Source organism: Pelophylax lessonae, assembly GCF_965119305.1.
Source record: "Pelophylax lessonae genome assembly, chromosome: 6".
NCBI classification, from domain to species: Eukaryota; Metazoa; Chordata; class Amphibia; order Anura; family Ranidae; genus Pelophylax; species Pelophylax lessonae.
Window position 1 is genome coordinate 317834282 of NC_138773.1, and position 27902 is coordinate 317862183.

The following is a 27902-nucleotide window of genomic DNA, read 5'->3' on the forward strand; positions in this document are numbered from 1 at the left end:
CAAACTTGTAATCTCAAAATTCTGACTTGCAAAGTCAGAATTCTGACTTTCAAACTCAGATTTCTGTAAAAAAAAAAAAAAAAAATTCAAACTCAGAAATCTTTGACATTTTTTTATGATGGCCCCAGGGCTCTTCCATACTACTCATCCTGTGAAACTGCCTTTTTTCTTTGTAAATGCAGGCAAAATCAAATGTTATTAGGCTACTTTCCCCTCGAGGTCGAAATGTTGTTATTCATATAATATAGAATGAACCTAGAAAATAGTACAATATGGCCAGTAGATGGAGCTGATGATCCTAGGAAATACAGTGCCTTGAAAAAGTATTCATACCTCTTGAAATTTTCCACATTTTCCCATGTAAAAAAAAGGGTGGGCTGTGCAAAGCTGTACCCAAATAAAATTCATGTCTTTTTTTTCCCACAAACAGAGCTTTCTTTTGGTGGTATTTGATCACCTGTGCGATTTTTATTTTTTGCGCTATAAACAAAAAAAGAGCGACAATTCTGAAAAAAATATATATATATTTTTCACTTTCTGCTATATAACATTCCCCAAATAAAAAAAAAAAAAATAAACATCAACATTTTTTAATATTTTAGGCCAATTTGTTTTCTGCTACATATTTTTGGTAAAAAAAAAATTGCAATAAGCGTATTTTGATTGGTTTGCGCAAAAGTTATCGTGTCTACAAACGACGGGAAAGATTTATGTCATTTTTATTGTTTTTTTTATAGTAATGACGGCGATCTGCAATTTTTAGTGGGACTGCGACATTGCGGCGGACAGATCCGACCCCTGACTGACATTTTTGACACTTTTGGGGGGACCAGTGACATCACTACAGTAATCAGTGCTAAAAATGTGCATTGTTACTGTACTATGACACTGGCAGATAAGGGGTTAACCCTATGATCAATGGGTAAAATGTAAGCCTAGGGGAGTGATTCTAACTGGGGGGGCGTGGCTTGTGAAATGACCATAGACACCTGTGATCCTATATAGAAGGATCACAGGCGCTCTGTGATCGTTCCAGGGAGAAGAACAGTCAGCTGTGTTTACAACAGCTGACCATTCTTCTCTCTCAGCGGGGCACAATCGCGGGTTTCAGGCGGCAATCAGAGCCGCCTGACACACGCATCGGCTTCCCCGCTGACGTTCAGGGGCGTGCCGTCTGCGGCACATGCGCTCCCTAGCTACAGCACGTGACCGACGTAGATCTATGTCGGTTTGCCTGGAAGAGCCACATACAGAAGGTGGCGTATGGTTGGCAAGCGGTTAAGGGGGAAAATCTTCCGGTCCAGACAGAGGCGTAACTAGAACCTTCAGGGCAAGAAACCATGAAGGGCCCCCAAGACCTCTGGTCAGGGCCCTTCCCTTCAAGTTTGGGGCTCTTCCCACTGATCCTGGGGCCCTTTACTCTTGTTGTGAGGACCTTTATTACAGTCCTGCAGCGGGAACCTTTTTACAAGTTCTCCCTTCCTGTCACCTTGGGGGCCTAGGGTGACCACGTGTCCCGGATCGCCCGGGACAGTCCCGCATTTGGAGAGTCTGTCCCGGGTCCCGGTCACCCTCATTCCGGGACAATGCAGTGTCCCGGAATGATCTGAGCCTGTGAGCCGCCGACCGCTGCTGTGCTGTGACATATAGTCACTTCCTTATACTATGGGATCGCCGATTCAGATCGTCATCACATAGTACTGTCCAGTGTGTGTGGCTCCTCCCCTGCCTTGCTGCACGCAGTGCGGGGCCGAGTCACGTGACAACGGTGACGTCAGCCGGAGCCGGGATCTCTACTGTGCGGCGCCTCAGCCTGCTGTATCTGACTATCTGTAATCCAACGGCCGTTATTATCAGCATTTAACCACTTTACCACTAAGCCTATTTTTGACATTTTTTGTTCACAAGTTAAAACCAGTATTTTTTGCTAGAAAACTACTTAGAACCCCCAAACATTATATATATTTTTTTAGCAAAGACTCTGGAGAATAAAATGTCGGTCATTGCAAAATTTTTTGTCACGCGGTATTTGCGCAGCGGTCTTTAAAACGCCATTTTTTTGGAAAAAAATTGAAAAATCACATTTCACTGCATTTAAAAAATACTAAACAGTAGAGTTATCCCATTTTTTTATATATTGTGAAAGATGATGTCACGCCGAGTAAATAGATACCCAACATGTTACGGTTTAAAATTGCGCCCCCCCGTGGGATGGCGACAAACTACGGTCAATAGAGATCTCAATCTGCGACGCTTAAAATGTATTTAACGGTTACCAGTTTAGAGTTAGAGTGTAGCTCTTTTTTTTAAATTATTTCCCACGCCGATCGCGGCGATACCTCACATGTGTGGTTTGAACAGCGATTTCATTCGCGGCTCGACTTGCGTATACGTTTTTTTTTGTGCGTGAGCTAACGGTGACGGCGGCTGCTAAATTTTTTTTTTTTTTTCCCATTTATTTTTTCTTTTTTTTTAACTTTATTACAGGTTTTAAAAAAAAAAAAAAAAAATATGATCACTTTTATTGCTGTCACAAGCAATGTAAACATCCCTTGTGACACCAATATGTAGTGACAGGTACACTTTATGGAGGGATCGAGGGTCTAAAAGACCCCAAACCCCTCCACTACACTTCCCTGTATGCAAAATGCCGAAAACTGCGTTTTTGCATACAGCCGTTTTTCAATTGTGCCGCCTTTTGCAGCACAGTAACCCGGAAGTGACGTCATGGACGCTGCCTCCGGGTTACGTCATCGGACACCCGATCAATGCCGTTTCCGGTGTTCCGTGAAAAACCCATACCCGTGAGAAAACCATACCCTCGTCACATTCATCGGGACTCCATCCAGCCGGCTGGATGCCCGGGGCTCCCGGTGGGACGGGAGCCCCGAGCAAAACCACGAAGGCGGCGGGAGGGGGGACGTCCCCTCTCGCCCCCCCGGGTAACGATCGAGTGGCTCCCGAGCTGCATCGGTCATTACTGACGGAAAGCCGACCGTCGGCTTCAAACAACGGTACCGGGATGATGCCTCTAGCTAGAGGCATCATCCTGGTATAACCCCTTAAAGTCAGCCGACGTAGGTCTACGTGGCTAGACGTTAAGTGGTTAAGAGGACAAAATGTAAGTTTAACTTTTTAATGGATGTCTGCCTATTCTTTCCTTTGTGTTCAGGGCAGCAAATATTTATTGCTTAGAAACTTAGAAAGTTGGACTACATGGAATTAGAGGCAGGAAATGGAAATGTAAGATAAAAAAAAAAAGATAAATGGAGAGAGGCTCAGGCAACATATAAGCAATGTATATGTAGATGTTAGGGCAAGTCTGGAATATTGTTTTTGGCATTAGGAAAAAATAAATAAAGTTGCTTTGAACTGGACTTCTCCAGTGAAAATTTGTTTATCTAATTCATATTTTGTAAAAGTTCCTGCTCATTAAGAAAAAAAAAAAAAAAAATTAAAAAAACTGTTCTTTAATGCAACTTGTTTTGTTTTCTATTTCTTCAGAGATATCTAAGTAGCCAGTTAAAGTGTGCAGAAATACTGAAAAATGCACAGACAGATATGTTTTTGCCAGTCTCACGTATAAGTTTGACGAAATGCACTTGGGAAAGTAAGTGTCCCTGAATGGCAGTTAGGAAATGTGGTCACCCTATGGTGGAATGCCAGGGCCCGGTCGCAAGTGTGACCTTTGCGATCCTGGAAGTTCACCCACTGGTGTCAGTAGTTTTTATTTTTTGGTATATTTTAATTGTATTATTTTTTATCATTTTGTTTTATTTTTAATAATGTCACTGACTATGACTCTGTCCATTCAGAAAAGGAAGGAGCTGGTAAATTACATATTTACCGACCCCCTTCCTGGTTCTCTATTGTGACACATCCCCTGCAGCAGCCGGCAGGAGAGGGGAGGGAGCACAGTGTGGGGGGGGGGGGGACCAGGAGAGCACACAGGGGCCCTGAGACAGCAGAACACAAGTGAACTGGATAGGAGGGGTGGCGGGGGCAGCATACAGAGGAACCAATCTGCAGCTACAGGAGGAAAAAGGAGGACAGTGATTTCTCTACATGCTGCCCCCGCCGCCCCTCCTATCCAGGTGTACAGGGGAGCCACACAGGCCCCTGGAGCATGGGGCCTGGTAGCAATTGCAACCCCTGTAGTTACGCCCCTGGGTCCAGAACTGGTTAAAGTTGATGTGCGTGTAAAGGCAGGTGTCCCAATACTTTTGGTAATATAGTGTATTTTTAGCAATTTATCTTCTCATTGAATAGTCAGTCCCGGTTCACAGTTCTATACAATAGTTGTGCTTGTTTGCTCCTTCTCACCATCAGTTGACTTTTTTTTATTATTATTATTATTATTATTATTATTATTATTATACGAGAGTAAAAGAAGGATTTTTCCCTGCACCGCACACTATATAGAATGGTAAACCTTTGTCACACTACAGCTGCTTGCCTCAATCTTAGATCTACAGTGAGGACATTGCTTGGAGTTCTCTTTTATCCACTTCCTACTCTCATATTCTTGTTTTCTCCTCCGGCGGAAATTCTTCCCCGGAACCAACTGTAGAAATTGATCATCACTGCTGTCTTCATCGTCCAATGCATCGGGATTTTCTATGACAAATTAAAGAAAAAATCCTGAGTAACGAAATGCTAAAGGTACGGGATTGTGTTTTTCTTTTACTTTTCAAATAAGAAAAAAAAAAGATAAAGTATTGTGTAAATATTTTTATATAAGGCCCCGTTCACACTGGGGCGACGCTACTTTGCCGGGCGACCTCATAGGTCGCGGGGCGAGCCGGCACGGACTTCATAACATTGAAGTCTATGCAGGTCGCTCCGGGTCGCCCCAAAGAAGCTCCGGACCCTTTTTCTAAGTCGGAGCGACTTGTGTCGCTCCTATTAGAACGGGTCCACAGCTTCTCTATGGAAGGCGACCTACGGTGACCTGTCAGGCGACCAGGTCGCCCCAGTGTGAACGGGGGCTAAATGAGAGCATTTAATAATTAGATTAGCCATTTGGAGATAAAATTATTTATTTTTGTTTAAGTCTTTTGCTGCATTTTTACATGCATGTTTAACCACTTCTGGACCGGAAGATTTTTCCCCCTTAAAGACCAGGCCATATTCTGCGTTACATTAACAGACAGTTGCTCGGTCCTGCGACGCTGTACCCAAATAAAGTTGATGTCCTTTTTTCCCCACAAATATAGCTTTCTTTTAGTGGTATTTGATCACCTGTGTGATTTTTTTTTTTTTTTGAGCTAGAAACAAAAAAATTGTGACAATTCTGAAAACAAAAAAAAACAATATTTTTTCACATTCTGCTTTAAAACATTTCCCCCCCCCCCCAAAAAAAAATGTAAAAGTCTAATTTTTTCATCCTTTTAGGCCAATTTTTATTCTGCTACATATTTTTGGTAAAAGGGGAAAGATATATGTCATTTTTAAAACAATATTGTTCACATTCTGCTATATAACATTCCCCAAAAATAAAAAATTTCAAAATCAAACTTTAACATTTTAGGCCAATTTGTTTTCTGCTACATATTTTTGGTAAAAAAAATTGCAATAAGCGTATTTTGATTGGTTTTCGCAAACGTTATCGCGTCTACTAGCTATGGGAAAGATTTATGTTATTTTTATTGTTTTTTTGGTTTTATTTTTACTAGTAATGGCGACGATCTGCGATTTTTTACGGGACTGCGACATTGTTGACTGACATTTTTGACACTTTTGGGGGGAGTGCAATTTTTTTTTTTTTACCAAAAATATGTAGCAGAAAACAAATTGGCCTAAAATGTTAAAAAATTTAGATTTAAAATTTTTTTTTTTTTTTTTAGGAATGTTATATAGCAGAATGTGAAAAGTATTTTTATTTTTTTTTCCAGAATTGTCAGTTTTTTATGTTTATACTGCAAAAAATAAAAATCGCACAGGTGTTCAAATACCACCAAAAGAAAGCTCTATTTGTGGGAAAAAAGGATATCAATTTTTTTTGGGTACAGCGTCGCACGACTGTGCAATTGTCCATTAAAGTAACGCAGTGCCAAATCGCAAAATATGGCCTGGTCATTAAGGGAGAAAATCTTCCGGTCCAGAAGTGGTTAAAGTAAAATTTAGAGCACATAAATGCAATATGTTAACCAATTTCTTGGCAAGATATAAAAGATGAGATCACGCCGAGTAAATAGATACCCAACATGCCCTAAAATTTCTAAATCAAACTCCCAAAAGGAGTATTAAAAAAAACCCCTAGCAAGACGTACAAATACGCTCAAATCTGCTGTAAAACTATGGGAACCTTGGTTTTCTTGGATCAAACTAGTGATCGACCGATATCGGTTTTTCGTTGCTGATACTGATATTTTGGCCAATGCATATCCGGATCGGCCGATATTTTTGTACGTTTAAAACATTTTTTTTTTCCTTGACAGGTACTTTTGTGGAGGGATCGGAGGTCTAAAAGACCCCAAACCCCTCCTCTGCACTTAAAAGCATTCTAAGTTTTGCTGTTTTGAATGCTGTCATTTTTTTTTAATCTGGTGCCAGACAGTACCTGGAAGTGATGTCACTCATGAAATCACTTCCAGGTTTTTGCATGGAGACTCGATCAGAGCCGAATGCGGCTTTGATCGGGTCTTCAGCGGCCGTGCAGGCTGGTTGCCCCGGTGGGACGGGAGACCCGGGCGAGCCGCGGAAGGTGGCGGGAGGGGGGGGACGTCCCCTCCCGCTCCTTGGAACGACAACTGAGTGGCTTCTCAGCCGCATCAGTTGTCATTACAAGATAGCCGACTGTCGGCTATGGAGGCCGATACAGGGGTGATGCCTCTAGCTGCAGGCATCACTCCGGTACAAACACTTTCCCGAAATATCAGCAATATCGGTAACCTCCGGGGGCCGATTCCGATATAGTGGGGAAAATGCATATCGGCCCTCGATATATCGGCTTTGCCAAAAATCGGTCGATCCCTAGATCAAACATTAATAATATGTCTGTATTCATTCTTTGCTTTTCCTGTACCACTCCATAACCCGTACTTTCTAAATTTTACTATGTATGATTCTGATATGTATTATCTGATGGTATATGACTATATACATGCCTATTTCTTGTATTTGTTATACTTCATTTTGTACTGTAAACTTATGTGTTGTTCACCTTCATTACATTATTCTAAATGAATAAAAAATATTTGAAAAAAATAAATAAATTGCATGCGCTCATGAAACGGTGACAAACTTTGGTACCCTAAATTCTCCCTAACTGACAAAAGCCCCTACAGGTCATCAGCTGTGTGTTAATTGTGAATAATGGACCTAGAATTATTGATCCTAATCCAGCATGTGCGACAATTTGTAACAAGTGTAGCGCAAATGATGTTTTCATGTATAGTCAGTATGCATATAGGGGGCTTGCTGGACACGTTTTCTGCCATTGTGCTGTTTGCAAGGTGCCCAGGGTGCCCCTGTGCCTTTAAGGAGAATTGGGCTCCCTCCAGGCATAGCTGCCCTCATTTTACCCATTATTATAAATGTGCTCCTACCATGGAGGCTCTCAAAATTTCCAAGCGTTAGGACTGCAGATAATACCGGGGGGTCTCTTGTTGCAGCCTCTGTGGCTTATGCATGTATTTGCAAATTAAAGCCCTTGTTTTTAACTTGAACTGTTAGACAGGACAATTTGGTTTGTTGCAGGCTGGCTGGTAAGTTAAGCTGGGAATGTTTCTTGGTTTTTGTTTAACGTGTGTTGCTCTTCAATGTGCTCCTTGATGTTAAGGCCAGTTATAGGTTGGGATAGTTGCTGTTTGTTTGTATGCATGCATTTACATTGTTATGTGTATGTAGGAGTGGGTAGGAAATCACATTTTTTGGTGGGGGGACTTTTAAGAGATTGGATGTAGCTTTTAATTTTTACACTTTTTTTTTTACAAAACTTTTTTTACCACAAAAAGTCCCCTATGTGATGCATTTATTGGTGACAGGTACTCTTTAATGAGACATTAGGGGTCGATTAGACCTCTAATGTCTCTCTTGTCCTCCATTGGAAATAATGGAGTGCAGATTGCATCATTAGCTTCTTCTCCAGCCATACTGGGCAAAGTGACACCAGGACCCCGAAGTGATGGTTTACACCAGGGGTAGGGAACCTATGGCTCGCGAGCCAGATGTGGCTCTTTTGATGGCTACATCTGGCTCGAAGACAAATCTTTAACAAAAGGGGGCGTGTCCGGACGTAAGCTGCGCTGGACGTGTAGTCCCAGAGCTTCGCCGCGTCTGCCACTCAATCCAGTGCCATCCGCGTAGCTGTGTCCGGTGTCAAGGAGATTTCTGCACCCAGCGACGGTACACTTTGTGGGCTACCCACCGCTACCCTCAGTTCGTCTCTGGGTGACCGGATTGCCGCGCTACAGACCCCACGGCCTACTCACGGTACCGCCGCCGGATAGTGTGCTATGCATCTGAGGACCTTGGCAATCACTGCCCGGTAAGGAGACCTGCCATCCGCTCCCTGTGCCCCGACAGACACGGTCTCCTTCTCCTCTGACACCTGGGGACCCACGGGAGCTCCCTCTCACATCCATTTCTGAGGCCTCCAGCGGCCGGCCGCCATTTTCTCAGGGCCCATACTCACCTCCATCACTCGCAGGCCTGCAGGCGCTTCACCACTCCGGCCTCATTGCATACCTGCCTGCTCTGCTCTTTTTCCCGACCGGACTCCAGGCACTTTCACACGGCTCCATCTACTCACTGTATAGCTGCGGCCCATGAATATGAATATTAAGTAAAGGTTCCCGACCCCTGAATTATAGTGTATGGCTCTCATGGAATTACATTTGAAAATATGTGGTTTTCATGGCTCTCTCAGCCAAAAAGGTTCCCGACCCCTGGTTTACACGCTAATTCTGGGTCAGTAACAGTAAGGTCAGGGGATGGACGTTTGCTGATCTCCCTCACATCTACCTTGTGATACCCATCAAGCTGGTTCTGGGTCTGCAAAATCCCAGGAAACATGGCGGAGCTGTGTGTGTGGGGGGGGGAGCACAGTTATCAGGGTGTGTGGAAGCAACTGCATTGTTTCCCCCTGACAGATGACAGTTGGCTTGTAAGATTTACACACTCCCAATCAATTTAAAGAGAATGCCCAGCTCCATGGTTTCCATTGTTTTACCCTGATCAAGATAAAGAATGTTACAAGAGAACATTATGGCTAATACTTTGAGAATGACTCCCCACCAAGTGTTGTCTGAGGTCCCAAAGCTGGACATGACTTTTATTAGAACCCCATAATCTGCTGTCACAAAATACCAAGTAATCTTTCGTATCACATGATTCCAAGAAATGAAGTTACCTGTATCAGTAGGTTGTTCAGATGAAGGGTCCATGGATTCTACTAAAAAGGAGGTTCATGAGATGAGTTATAATCATAGGCTACATGTAGATCAACTCAAATGAATGTACAAGAACATAGAATGTATTTGGGGAAGGAAAGGGAAAATAGGGCACTAGCAAACAAAAAAAAACTGTAGTCCAGCCATTGACAACCCATCCTACAATCCTTTTCCCCTTTCCAGGTTTGTGGGATACTCCGTAGAACTTTTTGTAGGGGCCGCTGCCCAGGGCCAGTGAGGACATGGCTGGGTTTGGTGGGGGGTAATTGTAGCACCCTCCTAGGTAGGTGCTAGTGAGAGAGTATCGTTTTGGCTCTATCTGCCTATCAGAGGAGCAGCAGGGAAATCTATATTGCTTTCTGCCTACCAGAGAGCAGGATCTGTGAGTTAGGTCTGCTCAGTGTGCTCAGTGTGTGATTAATTGAGTCTAGAGAGTGTTTCCACACTGATCCAATAGGAAGCCATGTTGGACAGTGGGAGGAAACCTGACCAATGAGTACACAGACCTTGATACAGTCCCAGTGATTGGTAGAGACTGGCTATCTTGGTGCATTATGGGATACTGTATAAAAGCCAGGAGCACATGTGCTGCGGGGTCTTTGGCTGGTGAGAAGATTCCCGGAGGGAGGGTGGCGGCTGCCTCCTCCTCTGTAGCAGTGGCACGTGGTCACAGGCAGTTGGCCTGAGGACCAGAGGAAAGAAACTGAACCCAGAGGTCCAGGAGAACTGACTGGAGGGGTAAAGTCACTGGAGACCCTAGAAAAACAGTATAGTGAGTACAGGGGATCGTGTCAAGGGGTCTGACCTGAGGGAGGCCACCCCGGTGTAGGATAGTCAGAGGACAGGTGTCAGTCTGTGGAGTGAAAGGGGATATTAGGCAGGTATAAAGATAATCTACCTAACAAAGTCGTCTGAACAGAGACTTGACCTAAATTCATCAAGTGGCAAGGTGAATCTGCAGCTTGGCTGCATCTTCAGATAGGAGTCCTCATCCATTGTGAATAGTTAACTTGGAGTATCCCACTATTCCTTTCCCATCCCTATTTAAAATAAAACACCAAAAACAACTACATACCCCTGGATTGATCATGGACTGAGCCAAAGAAGTAAAGTGTTCATTTATGAATGCCAATGTTGCTAATGGTAACCCAGGGGGACCCGCGAGTGTATTATCCAGCAGTCCTCAAGGGGGCAGTGCTACACATAGAACCCAGTAACCAAAGCTGACTTCCAGGCTAGCCTTGTGACATTAGGTCTACTGGGGATGAATGGGGCACTTTAAAAGACTAGCTGAAGATGGCCATGCCAGATTGCTGCTGTAGCCCCCTTGACACCTATATCAATTTAGTTTTTTTCTACTTTGTAGTTAGGTCAGACTGATTGTATAGTTTTTCCCCTGTTTTTTGGAATGAGGATTGAAAAGTAAGAGCAGAGGTACTGAAAGTATACGAGGTAGACACATAAAGGAGGACCACAGCCTCACGTAAAGCCCTAGAACCCAGCACCACCAACACAAGAGAAGAACAAAACATATCAGAGGGAAGATGGGACATTTGGGTGTAGCTTTTGGATTCAGGAGAGGGTGTCTGTGTAAATAGATGGCCTTTTTGTGTAGTACAAGAGTCATTTCATCTAGCTAGTGGTCCAGATAGGACCTATGTTAAGATGGTAATGTCAGAACAGAGAATTATAATCAATAATCAAAAAAAAAACCTGAATCTTTGTTACACAATCAGCATTAACTCACATTCTAGTTCTTTACATTTGGAGACTCCATGGTAGGTCATCATACAAAGGGTACAAAAAGCAAACTGACAGCTTGAGCAAATGCCCATTGTGCCGCCCGGCTCTTGCATTACAGGAGTCTGACAGCTTAGACGAGGGCAATAAACCACATCAGTCATCAATTCCAAAGTAGACTTCAAGAGGAGACTATCATAGCGGCTGAACAATTCTTCTCCGACCAGCTTCTTTACCTGCAAAAGTACACAAATTTACAGGATGTTAATGGCAACTGCTTTTGGACTCTACGTTTACACTACTCACAGAATAATAAAGCCCAACTCCAGGCAGGTAAAACAAATTACCATTGCAGTGGATCCCCATTTGTGTGATGATCCAGACAGAAGTTGAACAATTATGTCACCAATCTAAGGAGCATTCTTCTAATGAACCACCAAAGAAAGAGCATTTTTTTCCTACTAAATAAGGAAGCCAAACCCCCTTCCCACACTGCAAGAGTTACATGTTCATTAAGTCTAGTGATAGAAGAACAAAGTTTAATACTTACCCTATTACACTCTCCATCAGTCTCTGGTGCTCTCCTTACTATTAGTGGTTAGTAGGGAAAAAATGCCCTTTTTTGGTGCTTAGTGAGAAGATTGGAAGATTGGTAACCAACAAGGGAACAGAAATGCGACTTCAAAGGTGCCAATAATCAAATTACCTGTATAACACAAAAGCCAATTGTAACAGATCCCCAATACTTGGACCAAGTATTTCTGTCTTAGGTCTCCAGAATCTCACATGATGCAGTGACCTGGCCCCTCAATTCCCCCCAAGCATCAGCCTAAGCTAGATGAAGGGTAAAACAAAAGACACTTTATTCAACAACTCACTTCCAATATATACAGTCTCATGTGTTTGATTTCATTATCATATGCAAATGCAATTGCATACAGAACATAGTCAACATACCTTGTTCATCTGGAAAGAGACAATAGGTGAATGAGACTGCAACATTATCATAATTTATAAATATCTCAATGGGGATCTCAGCATAGAAAAAAAGCTGTTCAGTCGAAGGGATTGCATGAGGACTAGAGGGCATACAATGCGATTGGAGGAGAAGCGTTTTAACCTCAGGCAACGAGGCAACGTGGGGGGTTCTTTACTGTTAAGGCTACAAGATTGTGGAATTCTCTACCACAAGAGGTGGTTTGTGCGGGAAGTATGGTGGCTTTCAAAAGACTCTTAGACGTACATCTCAAGGATCAGAACATTCAGGGGTATGAGAGATGATTACAGCCACACACACCTACCCAGGTTGAACTGGATGGACTATTGTCTTTATTCAGCCTCACCTACTATGTAACTATGTATATATAATTAACTCAACAAACAACAAGCCCCCAAAACAAAGCCGAATACGTATTCCTAGAGGTGTAAAGACAAAACCACCTCTAAACAGATGACAGCAGAAGACGTAGGCTCGCAGACTTCACATCTTCATTTTCAAAACACCTTACTATAAATGTCAATACACATCCCCACAGTAGACAATAGCTGAGTTTGACGTCATTAGCATCTCTTTAGTCTCTCATTGTGTGGAGAAGTCCTCTGCTGCAACAGGCAGCTTTAGGCCTGTAACATTGATCCCAGTCTCAGAGTCCGTATCTTGGGGTGACATGAACCGGAGTCCAAAACAACACCACTCCCATGGTCCTCCAGCATATACCCCCACACAGAGGTGTGCTCCCCTACAAGCCAGGGCCCATAGTCCGTGGGCAGGAGTCTGGCCTTCACACACCTCCAGTAGCCCGTGGCGAACGTCCCAGCAAAAAGGCGTTCGTCACACCAATTTTGATATAGTTTTCTACAAACAACATAAAAATCAGAGACAATGGACACTAGTGTTACAATACACTTAGTTGAAAGAACACACTGCCAAGTATCCTGGCAGAGGACTGACTTATCCCCATGGGTGGATACACAGAATTGTTCATAATTCATGGTCTCAACATGTTTCACCTTTGTGCTTCGTAAGGATCTATAGGGATGTGGTGCATTATTTTGGCTCTCCCTCATTTCATCACAGTTGATAATTGGTTCCTTAGATCAGTGTATCTCAACCTTTTTTCAGTCAAGGCACCCTATAAGGTTTGGCACAATCGTGAGGCACTCCATTCTAAAATGTAAAAAATGAAACTAAACTAACAGTAACATCCACACACTTAGGACACCCAACATTGGAGGTGATTTATTCTTCAACAGCCAATACTGTACATCTTTTCACATCAGTACTGACTACTATTCCAGTGTTTCTCCTCAGTTGCTCTCCCCCACTCAGCTAATGTGTCCCCAGTGCTGACAGAGAGGGGCAGGGGAGGTTCAAACAAGGAAGCTGTGCAGGCATCCAACGTCCTCCTTATCACCTAGTGACATCATTGGTTGTTAGGGCGCTGATGGCTGAAGAGATGTAAAGATGCACAATTAAAACCTGTGGCTTTGTGTAACCAAAATGCAGGCTGGATCCACCCAATGGCTTGTATACAATTATTGGGCAATTTTAAGGCATTTTGCCAAGGCACCCCTGAAGAAACCAGAAGGCACCCCAGTGTGCCTGGTCACCCTAGTTGAAAAAGGATGCCTTAGATTGGTAGTCAATGGGAAGAATATTCCTTCAGTTGTTGGTCAGTGAGAAGAATGTACATGTAGCTGAAAAAAATCATGGTGACTTATCTAAAAGTTTGAGATTGTTCATGGAACCACTAGCAGCCTTTGAATGAACTTTAGGGATTCCACAGATCCCTGGTTGAGAAAGGCTGTACTACAGCATTCACAGTATGGTCAGAATGGAGCCTGTGCAACAGGGACTGGATGCTTTTCTGCGCCCAGCACTCATGTGAACTAAGGCTCACTGTGTCCCTAACTCCCTTACAAGACCCCACCACCACCAGCAGCAGTTTACAGAGTGTGGTGAATTCTTCATTGCAGAGCTGCTTAACCACTTAAGCCCCGGAAGATTTTACCCCCATTCCGACCAGGGGGTATTTTGCGATTCGGCACTGCGTGACTTTAACGGAGAATTGCGCGGTCGTGCGACGCTGTACCTAAACAAATTTGGCGTCCTTTTTTTCCCACAAACAGAGCTTTCTTTTGGCGGTATTTGATCACCTGTGCGATTTTTTGATCACGCGCTATAAACAAAAAAAGAGCGTCCATTTTGCAAAAATAGCAATATTTTTCCCTTTTTTTTTATATGAAATTCCCCCCCAAAAAAATGTAAAAATCAAAATTTTTTAAAATTTTCGGCCAATTTGTTTTATGCTACATATGTTTGGTAAAAAAAATCGCAAAAAGCGTATTTTGATTGGTTTGCGCAAAAGTTATTGCGTTTACTAACTAAGGGAAAGATTTTTGTCATTTTTGTTGTTTTTTTTTTTAACGCGTAATGGCGGCGATCTGCGATTTTTTTTGCGGTACTGCGACATTGCGGCGGACAGATCGGACCCTTGACTGACATTTTTGACACTTTTGGGGTTACCAGTGACATTTCTACAGTAATCAGTGCTATACATATGCACTGTTACTGTAAAAATACACTGGTAGTGAAGGGGTTAACTTTATTTGAGAGGGAGGGGCTGTGTGTGTCCCTAGGGGCGTGATTCTAACTGTGATTGGCTGGGGCTTCAGCTGTATGCAGAGTGATCAACGGATCTACATAGTAGATCCATGTGATCAGCTCTCATACAGCGAGGAGAATGACAGGCAGCTTGTTTACACAAGCTGCCTGACTTTCTCCCTCTCCCCCGCCGATCGCAGAGTGGCCGGCGGACATCGGGTCCGCCGGTCACACGCGCGGGGGGGTCCGTGACCACTCGGGAGCGGGAGCGCGCCTCCGGGGGCGCGCGCTCGCTCCCTAGACCCTCACAAGCTAGTGACGTAGCCCTACGTCACTTTGCCTGTGAGGGGCTGACCGCCGACGTAGATAGTCGTGCGGCGGTCGGCAAGTGGTTAAGGAAGTTACAGGATACATGAAACAGTGCCAGTTCTCTGTACTTCCATTGTGCTTGGCCATGTGACCACAGACCACATGGCCAAGCACAAGAAACCAATGGGTAAACATCATTGCACCTGTCCTGATACTTCTATTCAGCTTCGCACTGGAGGATCTTGCATCTCTCCACTCATTGGGCCTAAGCAACCGGCTTCAGCTCATAAACCACCATGAATTAACGTCTGTCAGGGGTGTCAAATTCAATTTCATCATGGGCCGCATCAGCATTATGGTTGCCCTCAAAGGGCCGGTTGTATCTGTAAGATTAGATGTCCTGAACACTCTACGGCCCCTTACACCCTTACATGTGAGATGTCAAGAGCCCCCCCACCATCAGAAGTCAAGAGTCACCATCCCTTCCTTACATTACAATACACCCCCTTACCTTGTGCTGCTTCAAGGAAGAAGATGAGGGTGGGTCTGGGAAGAAGTGCAGGGTCTGGAGGAGAACCATAGGAGAGCTGGAGTCAGCTTCCAGAGTCTGCTGAGTGCTGAGACCAGGGGAGGCAGAGAAATGGTGGTGTTGCGGCTGCACAGAGAGGTGCAGAATCTGTAGGAGGAGTTCTCTCCTCCACTCTGCTGCAGACTGCTGAGAGGGGGTGGGGGGGTGGTCAAAGACAAGCCTTTCTGCGGCTGCACAGAAGAGTGCAGGATCTGGCAAAGGAGTTCTGTCCTCTCTGCTGCCGACTACTGAGACAAGGTGGGGGCAGAGACAAGGGAGGTGCCGCATCTGCAGGAGAGGTGCGAGGGCCACATGAAATGGCCTGGGGGGCCACATTCGGCCCGTGGGCCTTATGTTTAAAACCTGTGGTCTACATGGTTAGCTAAATATGAAGCCTAAAAAAAAATAAAATAAACAGGTTACCTGAGCAGGTGTAGCAACTGACGTGCACTTGGGTTCCGGACAATTAAGTGAACGGACTTGGCCATCTCTGATTTGAATTTCAAAGTAGTCTCTAAGGCAGCTATCACAGTACACATGGCTGCAGTCCTTAAAATACGTACACTTACTGCCTAGCTTCTCAGAGAAGCAGATATTGCATAAGAAGGGTTTGTTGTCAAAACATTTCTTCTTTTGGCTCTCATCAAAGTCCAGTATGTGTTTGATGATGTCATACACCGATTGGACATCTTGTATAGCCCGTCTGTCAACCGGTACCTCTTCAGTTGCTGCTGCGACAATGCTGAGACTTGCTTCCTCATCGGCCTGCAGCAAGGCATGCGTTCTATTATTGGTAAACTGAATTTCATAAGGTGATTTTATATTTAAGTATTCAAGAGTCTCTTCTTTAAGAAACTGCATCCAAGCAAACAAAACGACACTTCCTCTGTTCTCCTCCCATAAATCGTCTAACCGCTGGCACATATTTGTAAGCTGAAATATTGAGTAAAAAAGGATTAGAACTGTTTTACATTTTTTAGAGCTAAATTCTTTCTACATAAAATGCACATGTTCCCCTTGCCGGTACATGATCCTTCCTCTCGTAGCTCCCCCGCCGATTGGCCCACCACTAGTTAATCATTGCTGACCCCAACCCATAATACTCCCCCTGTTGTACCCGGTCCTGACTACAGTTGGTTCCCATGTGGGGTAGTCGGACCCCGGTGTACCTTAACCACTTTACCGCTGAGTACCGTAGTACTACTGCGGCAAAGTGGCTCGTTATCGTCTGACGACGTAGACCTACGTCTCCAGACTCCTCCCCCTGTAGGCGGCGCTCGCGCGCCGCCGGAGGCGCGCTCCCGCTGTTTTCATTCACAGCGGGAGTCGGGCCAGGGGAGGAGCGGCGGCGATCGCCGCTGCTCTGCCCCGATCGTCAGGGAATCCAGTTTGGAGATCCGCCCGCCTGTGTAAACAGAGCGGGCGGATCTCCTCAGTGACAGGGAGTGACAGATGTTACCTCCCCCCCCCGCACACGTTAGTAAGCACAGGCATACATTAACCCCTCCCTCTCCAAAAAAATTAACCTCTTCCCTGCCAGTGTCATTTTTACAGTAACAGTGCATATTTATAGCACTGATTACTGCAGTAATGTCACTGGTAACCCCAAAAGTGTCAAAAATGTCAGTCAAGGGTCCGATCTGTCCGCCGCAATGTCGCAGTCCTGCAAAAAAAATCGCAGATCGCCGCCATTACTCGTTAAAAAAAAAACACCAAAAATGACATAAATCTTTCCCTTAGTTAGTAAACGCAATAACTTTTGCGCAAACCAATCAAAATATGCTTATTGCGATTTTTTTTACCAAACATAGGTAGCAGAAAACAAATTGGCCAAAAATGTAAAAAAAAATTGGTTTTTACATGTATTTTGGGGGGAATTTCATATAAAAAAATGTTAAAAATATTGTTATTTTTTCAAAATAAACGCATTTTTTGTTTATAGCGCAAAAAGTAAAAATCGCACAGGTGATCAAACACCACCAAAAGAAAGCTCTGTTTGTGGGAAAAAAAACGTGCAATTGTCAGTTAAAGTCGCACAGTGCCAAATCGCAAAAAGTGGCCCAGACGTAAGACAGCAAAATGCTCTAGTGGTAAAGTGGTTAATGTTTGGTCCTCATAGGGTGGAAGCTCGACACACTCGTATGTCACCGGCAAGGTTCACCTGAAGTGCATTGACTCGACCTGTTATTATGTTCATGTCTCTTGTTTCAAATCTGTGACCATTGTGATCATTTTTCTCTTCCTTATTATGGTAATACAACGTTTGTACCTAACCTTCTTGCAAAAATTCAATAAAAATCCGGTTTTAAAAAAAAATGCACATGTTCCCAGAATATGGACATTAAAGGCTTTACATAATCTTAATCCCTTAGTGGGAGATGAGGAAGAGTTATGGGGATGACGATGGAGGGAGAAGTGGCGGGGTTATGGAGATGAGGATGGTTTATGGAGATTAGGATCAGGGAAGATGGGGATGGGGTTATGCAGATGAAAACTGGGGGAGGAGATGAGAAGGGCTTATGAAGATCAGGATGGGGAGAGATAAGGAAGGGTTATGCTAATAAAAATGGGGGGAGGAGATGAGAAGAGGTCTGTGTCCTTTGTAATGTATCAGAAATAAAGAAGGCAGGGCTGACACCAGGTACTGTGATGTCTAAGGGGAAGGTAGGAGCACAGTTTATTCTCAGAAGATGTCAAACTGATCCCAGATATAAGCTGAATGCACCATTTGTCCATCCACACAGGCTCTAACTTCAATTAAATTCAACATTTAAAGTCCAACCCCACATAAAATCATTTTTTTTTTTTTGTCAATCCCTTCCCCCACAACACTCTAACCCATTGTGCCCACTGTCAAGTTGTCCTTCCCTGGGGAAGCCAAATGTACTCACCTGAGTGCCCCCATCCAGATCCTTGGCTGATGCGGTTTCCTCTTGCAGGGACTTCTAAACTAGTACCATATGTTAACCTTCGCTGTCCAGTTTCCTACAATCCCATCAGTCCAATGTCAAACCTCTTCTAGATCCTAAGAGTACCCCTCTGCTGGATGTTCAATAGGAATTGTCCACATCATTCAGGCAGTGTTGTGGAATCCCGAAAGACGGACACACCCAGGAAGAAAAGGAAGTGGAGAAGGTCAAATGATCACAGGATTAGGTAGGTGAAAATGGGGGTTTAGATAGTTTTTTTTTTTTTTTTTTTTTAGTTCTTTAGTGGAATGCGTCAAAATACAAAAACTTCCTGATTGGCTGAGTTTAATTGACAGCAATTTGAGCCAATGGCTCCCTTGCAGTGTTTCAGCAAATCAGGAGGGGGAGTCCCGGACGGCAGAGACACTCGTGCACATCGTTGGATAGAGATGGGACCCAGATAAGTATTAGTGGGGCTGCTGCACAAAGAAGGCTTTTTATCTGAATGCATAGAATGCATTCAGATAAAAAAAAAAAAAACTGTTGACTTTACAATTACTTTAGGACAAACAGACTTAAAAGGTGCATGAAGAAACAAAAACTGTAGATTGGTACCTCAACGAGCTTAAGAGAAAGAGAGAACATAGAGCAGGGTTTCTCAACCAGGGTTCTGTGGAATCCTAGGATTCCTCTAGAGGTTGCTAGGGGTTCCTTGGGCAATGAGTAATTTTTGCCTCTCAGATAAGTTCCCTCCAGGGGAGGACTGGGCCAGGGGGCAGGGGGGCAATTGCCCCCCAGGCCACTCTGATGCTCAATAAAAAGGCTGCACCGTTTCTGCTACAGACATGACTAAAGGATTCCCGGGGAAGAGAAGTAAAAAGTCCACACTGCTGACGTACTGAATGCGGGATGAAGACAAGGACAGAGCGCAGCCCCCCCCCCCCCCCAGCATGGATGGCGTAAACTGTGTCTGAACAGAGGCCGGTTCCAGGCCCCACTGGAGACTCTCCTCCCCCAGCCAGCCTCGACCGAGCTGTCCCAGCTCCCCCCAACCGCTCCCTGCTGGCAATGTCAGGAACCCTGATTTTCCCGGTGAGTAGAGAGTACCTGGAGTGGAGCTTCAGCCTGCAATGGGGGTCAGGAGACGGGCCGGGAAGAGGGAGAGAGGGAGGGGGGCCGAGTTGCTGCACCATGGGCCTCTGGTTTGTACTTGTACCCTGGGCCAAAGGTTGCCAGTCAGCCCCTGGTTCCCACTGACACCATTGATCTTTTTAGGTATCTGGAAGGAGATAATTCTTCACAATCACCACCAGTGCAAGTAGCATTCTTCCCGCTGACCATCACACTAAAGTATCATGAGTTGTAGATAGAGGGATTTTTATCAAGGCTTCCCTGCAACCTGAAAGTTTTTTAAGGTTTCCTCAGTGTTGGAAAGGTTGAGAAAGGCTGGCATAGGGCATAGAGTGTGGCAAATGTGTATGTGCCATTAGCAATACAATAAAGATGAACAGTGCATTCAATTGGTCATACCCGGGTAGTAAACGCAAACCATCCTTTTTTTAAACCCAGTGATTAGATAAAGGATGGGGATGGGAGGGAGGTTTACTTTTATCCTGGGTTTGGGCTGTAAGGGATAAGACTTGCCCCATGATCACAAGGATCTCCCCCTCCCCCAGCCCAGATACATACCGTCCTTCCCAAATTCTGCAATCAAAAAAACACAAAGAAAGGCGCATCAACCTAGCGCATTATCCTCAATATAGGCTTTATTATTAAAACATAAAAATGGCTACTCACAAACAAAGGTAAAAATCAATCACATCGGAATTAAAATCTTGAGTATCGAGAGTAGTCCATACAAATGTCCCTTGTCCTATTAGGATGACGGCTGACGCGTTTCAAGGCATACGCCTCTTCCTCAGAGCCTTCCTCAGTGGCTAGAGGTAAAGAGGTTAATAATAAAGCCTATATTGAGGATAATGCGCTAGGTCGATGCGCCTTTCTTTGTGTTTCTTGTTTGCAGTATTGTTGGACTGCCCCAGTCCTTTTAGGCAGCAGGATCCTAGCCATCCAAGACGCCATTTTGAAAGTCCCGTGGGCAGAGCAGTCAAGGAGTCGGTTTTTCTGAGCGCAGGAGATAGGTGGTTTATCCACCTTGTTTTTGTTTGGAACTTGCCTAAATCTGACAGCCACAAGGATGAGTTATAGAGTTATATAGATGATTCGAGATGAGGAAGGGTTATACAGATGAAGATGGGGAGAAGATGATATGCCTGTGTTCTTTTTAATGTATCAGAAATAAAGTAGGCAGGGATGACACCATGTGCTTAGGCATTCAGGGCCAAAAATACACGTTGTCATGTCAAAGAGGAAAGTAGGAGCATGCTATATTTTTCTCCCAGCAACGCCTATTTATCTGTACTTGCTGCATTTGTAAAAGAATAAAACATGGGGACACAGACATATGAGAAAATACTTTACCTGTTCTGGGGAAAGCCACTTGCAGCTGAGTGTGAAGATGGGGCAGGTAGTGGAGGGATAGCCTGGAGGAAGCTCAAAGTTCAGGACAATTGGTGGTAGAAAGGAAACCGTGTTCTCAAAGCTTTCCACCATGATGTTTGATGAAGAGGTGGCTAAAGACAATTAAAAAAATGAAAGACTTTCATTCGGAGGGTTTACTTGTTTGGCTGTAAATCTGTCTAAAAAAATACAGGTTACCAATTTGCAGACCATCTACTGTCAAACAATAAATATAAATGGGTATCTGTTTGCAGGAGAAATCCCTCTTCCAGTTACCAGACGTATACATTGCCATCATAGTGTTCACCTCTTCCAGTATGATTATCCGTGTTACATGGAGTAGGCAGCAAATACATAGGGTAGCGTAGAGAAGGCTGGCTACTGTTCATTATGAGTCAGCACAAGCCAGCTCCTTTCCTTTCCCGGAGCACACTTCCAATTCTTTGTGACACTAATGCTAGCTGGACTAATGCTAGCATACAGTGCCTTGCAAAAGTATTCGGGCCCCTTTGAACTTTGCGACCTTTTGCCACATTTCAGGCTTCAAACATAAGGATATAAAACTGTAATTTTTTGTGAAGAATCAACAACAAGTGGGACACAATCATGAAGTGGAACGAAATGTATTGGATATTTCAAACTTTGTTAACAAACAAAAAACTGAAAAATTGGGCGTGCAAAATTTTTCAGCCCCTTTACTTTCAGTGCAGCAAACTCTCTCCAGAAGTTCAGTGAGGATCTCTGAATGATCCAATGTTGACCTAAATGACTAATGATGATAAATAGAATCCACCTGTGTGTAATCAAGTCTCCGTATAAATGCACCTGCACTGTGATAGTCTCAGAAGTCCGTTTAAAGCGCAGAGAGCATCATGAAGAACAAGGAACACACCAGGCAGGTCCGAGATACTGTTGTGGAGAAGTTTAAAGCCGAATTTGGATACAAAAAGATTTCCCAAGCTTTAAACATCCCAAGGAGCACTGTGCAAGCGATAATATTGAAATGGAAGGAGTATCAGACCACTGCAAATCTACGAAGACCTGGCCGTCCCTCTAAGCTTTCAGCTCATACAAGGAGAAGACTGATCAGAGATGCAGCCAAGAGGCCCATGATCACTCTGGATGAACTGCAGAGATCTACAGCTGAGGTGGGAGACTCTGGCCTTTATGGAAGAGTGGCAAGAAGAAAGCAATTTCTTAAAGATATCCATAAAAAGTGTTGTTTAAAGTTTGCCACAAGCCACCTGGGAGACACACCAAACATGTGGAAGAAGGTGCTCTGGTCAGATGAAAAATCTAAATTTTTGGCAACAATGCAAAATGTTATGTTTGGCGTAAAAGCAACACAGCTCATCACCCTGAACACATCATCCCCACTGTTAAACATGGTGGTGGAAGCCAGTGGCGTCACTATGGGGGTGCGGTGGGTGCGGTCCGCACCGGGTGACACCCGCCAGAGGGGTGACACCACCTAAGCCTAAACCTCCTCCCAACCTTCCTGAAATGCCCATGGCGTGTGCGGGCAGCGGGTTGTCTACACGCCGCGGGCAACACTTTGTATGTTGGCCGGGATGTCTCTCCAGCTGCCTGCAGTCTTCTCTTGTCACTGTGTGTACGGACTCGGAGTACACTGAAGCCGCCTCTCCTCTTCTTGCTGTGATGTTTACTTCCTGACTGTACACAGAGCAGGAGGGGGGAGGGGCACACCACGCTGCTTGAATGGCATTCTCTGTCAGGATAAGAGAAGCTGGGACGAGATAAATTGCAGGTAACCCTTCCACTGCTGGCACATTATCAATGGAAGGGATCGTCCATGTTCTTTTTAACTTCAAGAAAATTGAACTTCAACAGTATTTTATGTTTTAGGAGAGTACTGCTGTAATATGCCATGTACTATGTATCCAGTCTCTTGTATACTACAGAAGCGTGCTCCCAGTCTCCAACAACCCCTGTATAATGTCCGCAGTCTCTGACCGTCTCCTGTATAATGTCCGCAGTTTCTGACCGTCTCCTGTATAATGTCCGCAGTTTCTGACCGTCTCCTGAAAAATGTCCGCAGTCTGACCGTCTCCTGTATAATGTCCGCAGTCTCTGACCGTCTCCGGTATAATGTCCGCAGTCTCTGACCGTCTCCGGTATAATGTCCGCAGTCTCTGACCGTCTCCTGAAAAATGTCCGCAGTCTCTGACCGTCTCCGGTATAATGTCCGCAGTCTCTGACTGTCTCCTGTATAATGTCCGCAGTCTCTGACTGTCTCCTGTATAATGTCCGCAGTCTCTGACTGTCTCCTGTATAATGTCCCCAGTCTCTGACCGTCTCCTGTATTATGTCCGCAGTCTCTGACCGTCTCCTGTATAATGTCCGCAGTCTCTGACCATTTCCTGTATAATGTCCGCAATCTCTGACTGTCTCCTGTATAATGTCCGCAGTCTCTGACCGTCTCCTGAAAAATGTCCGCAGTCTCTGACCGTCTCCTGTATAATGTCCGCAGTCTCTGACCGTCTCCTATATAATGTCCGCAGTCTCTGACTGTCTCCTGTATAATGTCCGCAGTCTCTGACCGTCTCCTGTATAATGTCCGCAGTCTCTGACAGTCTCTTGTATCATGTCCGCAGTCTTTGACTGTCTCCTGTATAATGTCCGCAGTCTCTGACCATCTCCTGAAAAATGTCCGCAGTCTCTGACCGTCTCCTGAAAAATGTCCGCAGTCTCTGACCGTCTCCCGTATAATGTCCGCAGTCTCTGACCGTCTCCTGAAAAATGTCCGCAGTCTCTGACCGTCTCCTGTATAATGTCCGCAGTCTCTGACCGTCTCCTGAAAAATGTCCGCAGTCTCTGACCGTCTCCTGTATAATGTCCGCAGTCTCTGACCATTTCCTGTATAATGTCCGCAGTCTCTGACCGTCTCCTGTATAATGTCTGCAGTCTCTGACCGTCTCCTGAAAAATGTCCGCAGTCTCTGACAGTCTCTTGTATCATGTCCGCAGTCTCTGACCATCTCCTGTATCATGTCTGTAGTCTCTGACCATCTCTTGTATTATTTCCACAGTCTCTGACCATCTCCTGTATCATGTCAGCAGTCTCTAACCATATATGGTATCATGTCTGTAGTCTCTGACCATCTCTTGTATGTGGGAGGAATTTTGCCCTTTCCTTACCCCTACACTGTGAGTTACACACCCCTGTCTCCTGCACTCTTGTTTTATACTCCTAATTTTTTTTTATACATTACACACTCCTGGGCCCTGCGTTCTGTGCATTATGTACTCCTGGACCATGCTCTCTGTGTGTATCATGTACTCCTAAACCTGGAACTGGCTTCAGCCCTCTGTGCATTACATTCATCTAAATCTTGAACCCATTGCATTACACACCCTGGACCCCTGCAGCCTGCACTATGTATCCTAAACCCGTCACTGACTGCAGCACTCCCGAACCCCTGTGCTCTGCTTTACACACTCCTGAACTATATACATAATACTGTACATTATATACTTCTCACCAAAGTCTTCATTGTCTCAACAGTTGCTGGATGCTATGCAGTCCCTGACTATTTTATTGAATTTATTCTTTAGGTAGGCTCAGACAAAGCAATTGAAGCATATTTTATAGGTACAAGGAAGTCTGGGTTTTTTTTAAACATATCCCTTAAGCCCCTCCCACAATTTACCGCAAGCTAGCATGCCGCAGGTCGTTTCACTCCTCCAGTGTTCCTCATTGTGAAGTTCAAAAGTTGGGAGGTATGATTAAGTGGTGACAGCAGGCTCTTTTCCTGGCTCAGTCCACCAGAGAACAGGTAGCGAGCTGCAGGCTGTCAGTTTATCTTCCCCACTTCCCCCCTCTTTTCTCCTGTCAGCAGTGCAGGAGAAGAGAGAGCCGCTCTCATCTGATTGCTGCCCAGCTTACTGCCCAGTCTTTTTCCCTTCCCGCTGGCCACCGCGGAGGGCCAATCAGAAGAGACTAGGGGGGCATCATGGGACATGTAGTCCCGGAAGATTGGCGGCCCCATTTGTTGTCCACAGGGAGCAGACCACAGCTCCCATCATGCACTCTGCTAGGGGGAGAGATTGAGGACTGAGAACCTGGGAGGGAGTGCTACACCATAAAGAGAGGACTGCGCTGGGGGAAGTCAGAGAGAGCCACACTGCCCAGCGCCACCAGAGAGAGGGCCACACTGCCCAGCACCACCAGAGAGAGGGCCACACTGCCCAGCACCACCAGAGAGAGGGCCATGCTGCTGCCCAGCACCACCAGAGAGAGAAAGACTGTGTCACTGCCAGGGTACAGACGGGCTACACTACTGACCAAAGTCAGCCTGGTTAACCCAGAGGGAGCAAACGTCTAACTGGAGGGATCACTGCTGCAATTTTGCTGGGTCTGGCAGGATGGCCTGTCAGCCATTATCTGTTACTGCTCCTAGGGACTGAGCCATTAGGAAGTGCCTAACCTGCTATCCTGTAGGCCTTATTGACCGTCACAACCTGCTTCAAAAAACTCCAACGCTGAGCTGCTGCCAGCCCGAATATAGGGGGGGGGGGTGACACCATATTTTACCGCACCAGGTGACACCAACCCTAGTGACACCACTGGTGGCAGCATCATGGTTTGGGTCTGCTTTTCTTCAGCAGGGACAGGGAAGATGGTTAAAATTGATGGGAAGATGGATGGAGACAAATACAGGACCATTCTGGAAGAAAACCTGATGGAGTCTGCAAAAGACCTGAGACTGGGACGGAGATTTGTCTTCCAACAAGACAATGATCCAAAACATAAAGCAAAATCTACAATGGAATGGTTCACAAATAAACATATCCAGGTGTTAGAATGGCCAAGTCAAAGTCCAGACCTGAATCCAATCGAGAATCTGTGGAAAGAACTGAAAACTGCTGTTCACAAACGCTCTCCATCCAACCTCACTGAGCTCGAGCGATTTTGCAAGGAAGAATGGGCAAAAATTTCAGTCTCTCGATGTGCAAAACTGATAGAGACATACCCCAAGCTGTAATCACAGCAAAAGGTGGCGCTACAAAGTATTAACTTAAGGGGGCTGAATAATTTTGCACGACCAATTTTTCAGTTTTTTATTTGTTAAAAAAGTTTGAAATATTCAATAAATTTCGTTCCACTTCATGATTGTGTCCCACTTGTTGTTGATTCTTCACAAAAAATTTAAATTTTATATCTTTATGTTTGAAGCCTGAAATGTGGCAAAAGGTCGCAAAGTTCAAGGGGGCCGAATACTTTCGCAAGGCACTGTACATGGCTTGAATTTTGTCGTGTGAACGACAAGAATCAATCAATTACACCATCCACACTATCAATGTGGATGGAGGAATCTCCAGTGCCGGCTATTGAGTTCACCAACAAAAAAAAACAGTAGTAAGAGGCGCTAGGATTTCAATGCTTTTTACAATGGTATAAACCTAAGGAAATCTTTCAACAAGCTTACTGGCTGCGCAGGATCACATATACTGTACGTGATCCTGCATTTCTGGGTATCGGAGCCGATCAGCGGGTCCGGTGGACTTGATGTCCTCCAATACCCACACGGTGTTCCCTTGCATGACGCACCAGGACTGTTACCCTGATTATTGAGCCATATGCAGAGACCAATTTATAGGAAATTTGGATTTTCCTCTGGATTTCCCTTTTTTTGTCCTTCCTGGCTCTTTGCATCTCTTCCCCAGGACTTTGGCCCGGTTTGGTACTCACCTCCTTGGGGAGTCCCCGGTTATGGTTCAGTTCCCTCTGACCTAGGCCGTTTTATCAGTGCGCTGTGCCTCATACCAGGGATTGTGGCCATGTTTTAAACACAAGGAATGAATAGAAGGATTACAGGTCTTCGGCCCCTGAAGAAGCCAATACTTGAGGTTCATACCTCGGCGAAACATGTCGGGCCTTTGTGATCCCTTGTTACTATTAACGATTCTTGTTTTGTAGCTATATGGATATGCACATTTCTGTGTTTTCGTGTTTTTAAACCTATTGTTTTCACAATAAAAATCTTTTTTATTACTTGGTCCTCTTTGGATAACTTATTGCCACCTGTATCTATGCCTCTAAAGTCCCATACTTATGGTGGTAATTGGTCCTTTATTCCTCTGGCCCTGGGCTTGATCATATATTGGACAATATTCCCTGCCTGAACTCCTTTTACCTTCAGATATATTTAGGGATGTGGCTATGATTGGGGGAGTTATGTGACTCAGTATTCCTCTACCTCTTTTTCTGAATACCCACCGATCGTTCTGCATACAGGCAGAACGGTGGTCTGCCTATGTAAACAAGGTAGATCACCATTCTGTCAGTATGGATGACTTTGATCCTATGTTCCTGCAAAGCAGGGACTGGGATCTATGCCTTCCCCTAGTTAAAGAACCTCCCCCACATTGAGACAAAACTCGTTAGGCACACACTTATCCCTTTTACTGCCCTAGATGTTAACCCCTTCTCAGCCAGTGTCATTAGTACAGTGACAGTGCATATTTTTAGCAGTGATCACTGTATTAGTGTCACTAGTTCCCACAAAGTGTCAAAAGTGCCAGTTAGTGTCCGATTTGCCCACCGCAATATTGCAGTCCCGCTATAAGTCGCTGATTGCCGCCATTAGTAGTAAAATATATGTTCCGGATTTCATTTTATAAATCTGGTCACCTTAATATACAGTATTCTAGACATATTACATGCATTTTATTTGACTTACATTTAACAGATATTCTAAAATTTGGAGGAAGTTCCAGACACACTTGGATTTCCCCTCCCGGAGCTGTGTCCGTTCTCTTAAACTCATCTTCAGGGTATATACTGCTAAGAGCTAGCAGTTCATCCTCTTGGGCTTCCTGGTTTTCAATGGACAT

At 44.7% G+C, this 27902-nt stretch overlaps 1 protein-coding gene across 1 annotated transcript; it reads right to left on the bottom strand.

Moving 5' to 3' along the window:
* Positions 1-4561: 4561 nt before the first annotated feature.
* Positions 4562-27902, bottom strand: LOC309558096 (E3 ubiquitin-protein ligase RNF14-like; the record flags this gene model as incomplete). Its single annotated transcript, XM_082261056.1, has 5 exons — positions 4562-4617; positions 11143-11371; positions 16040-16549; positions 21007-21158; positions 27749-27902. Coding segments are annotated over 5 exons (1047 nt in total). The 3' UTR covers positions 4562-4615.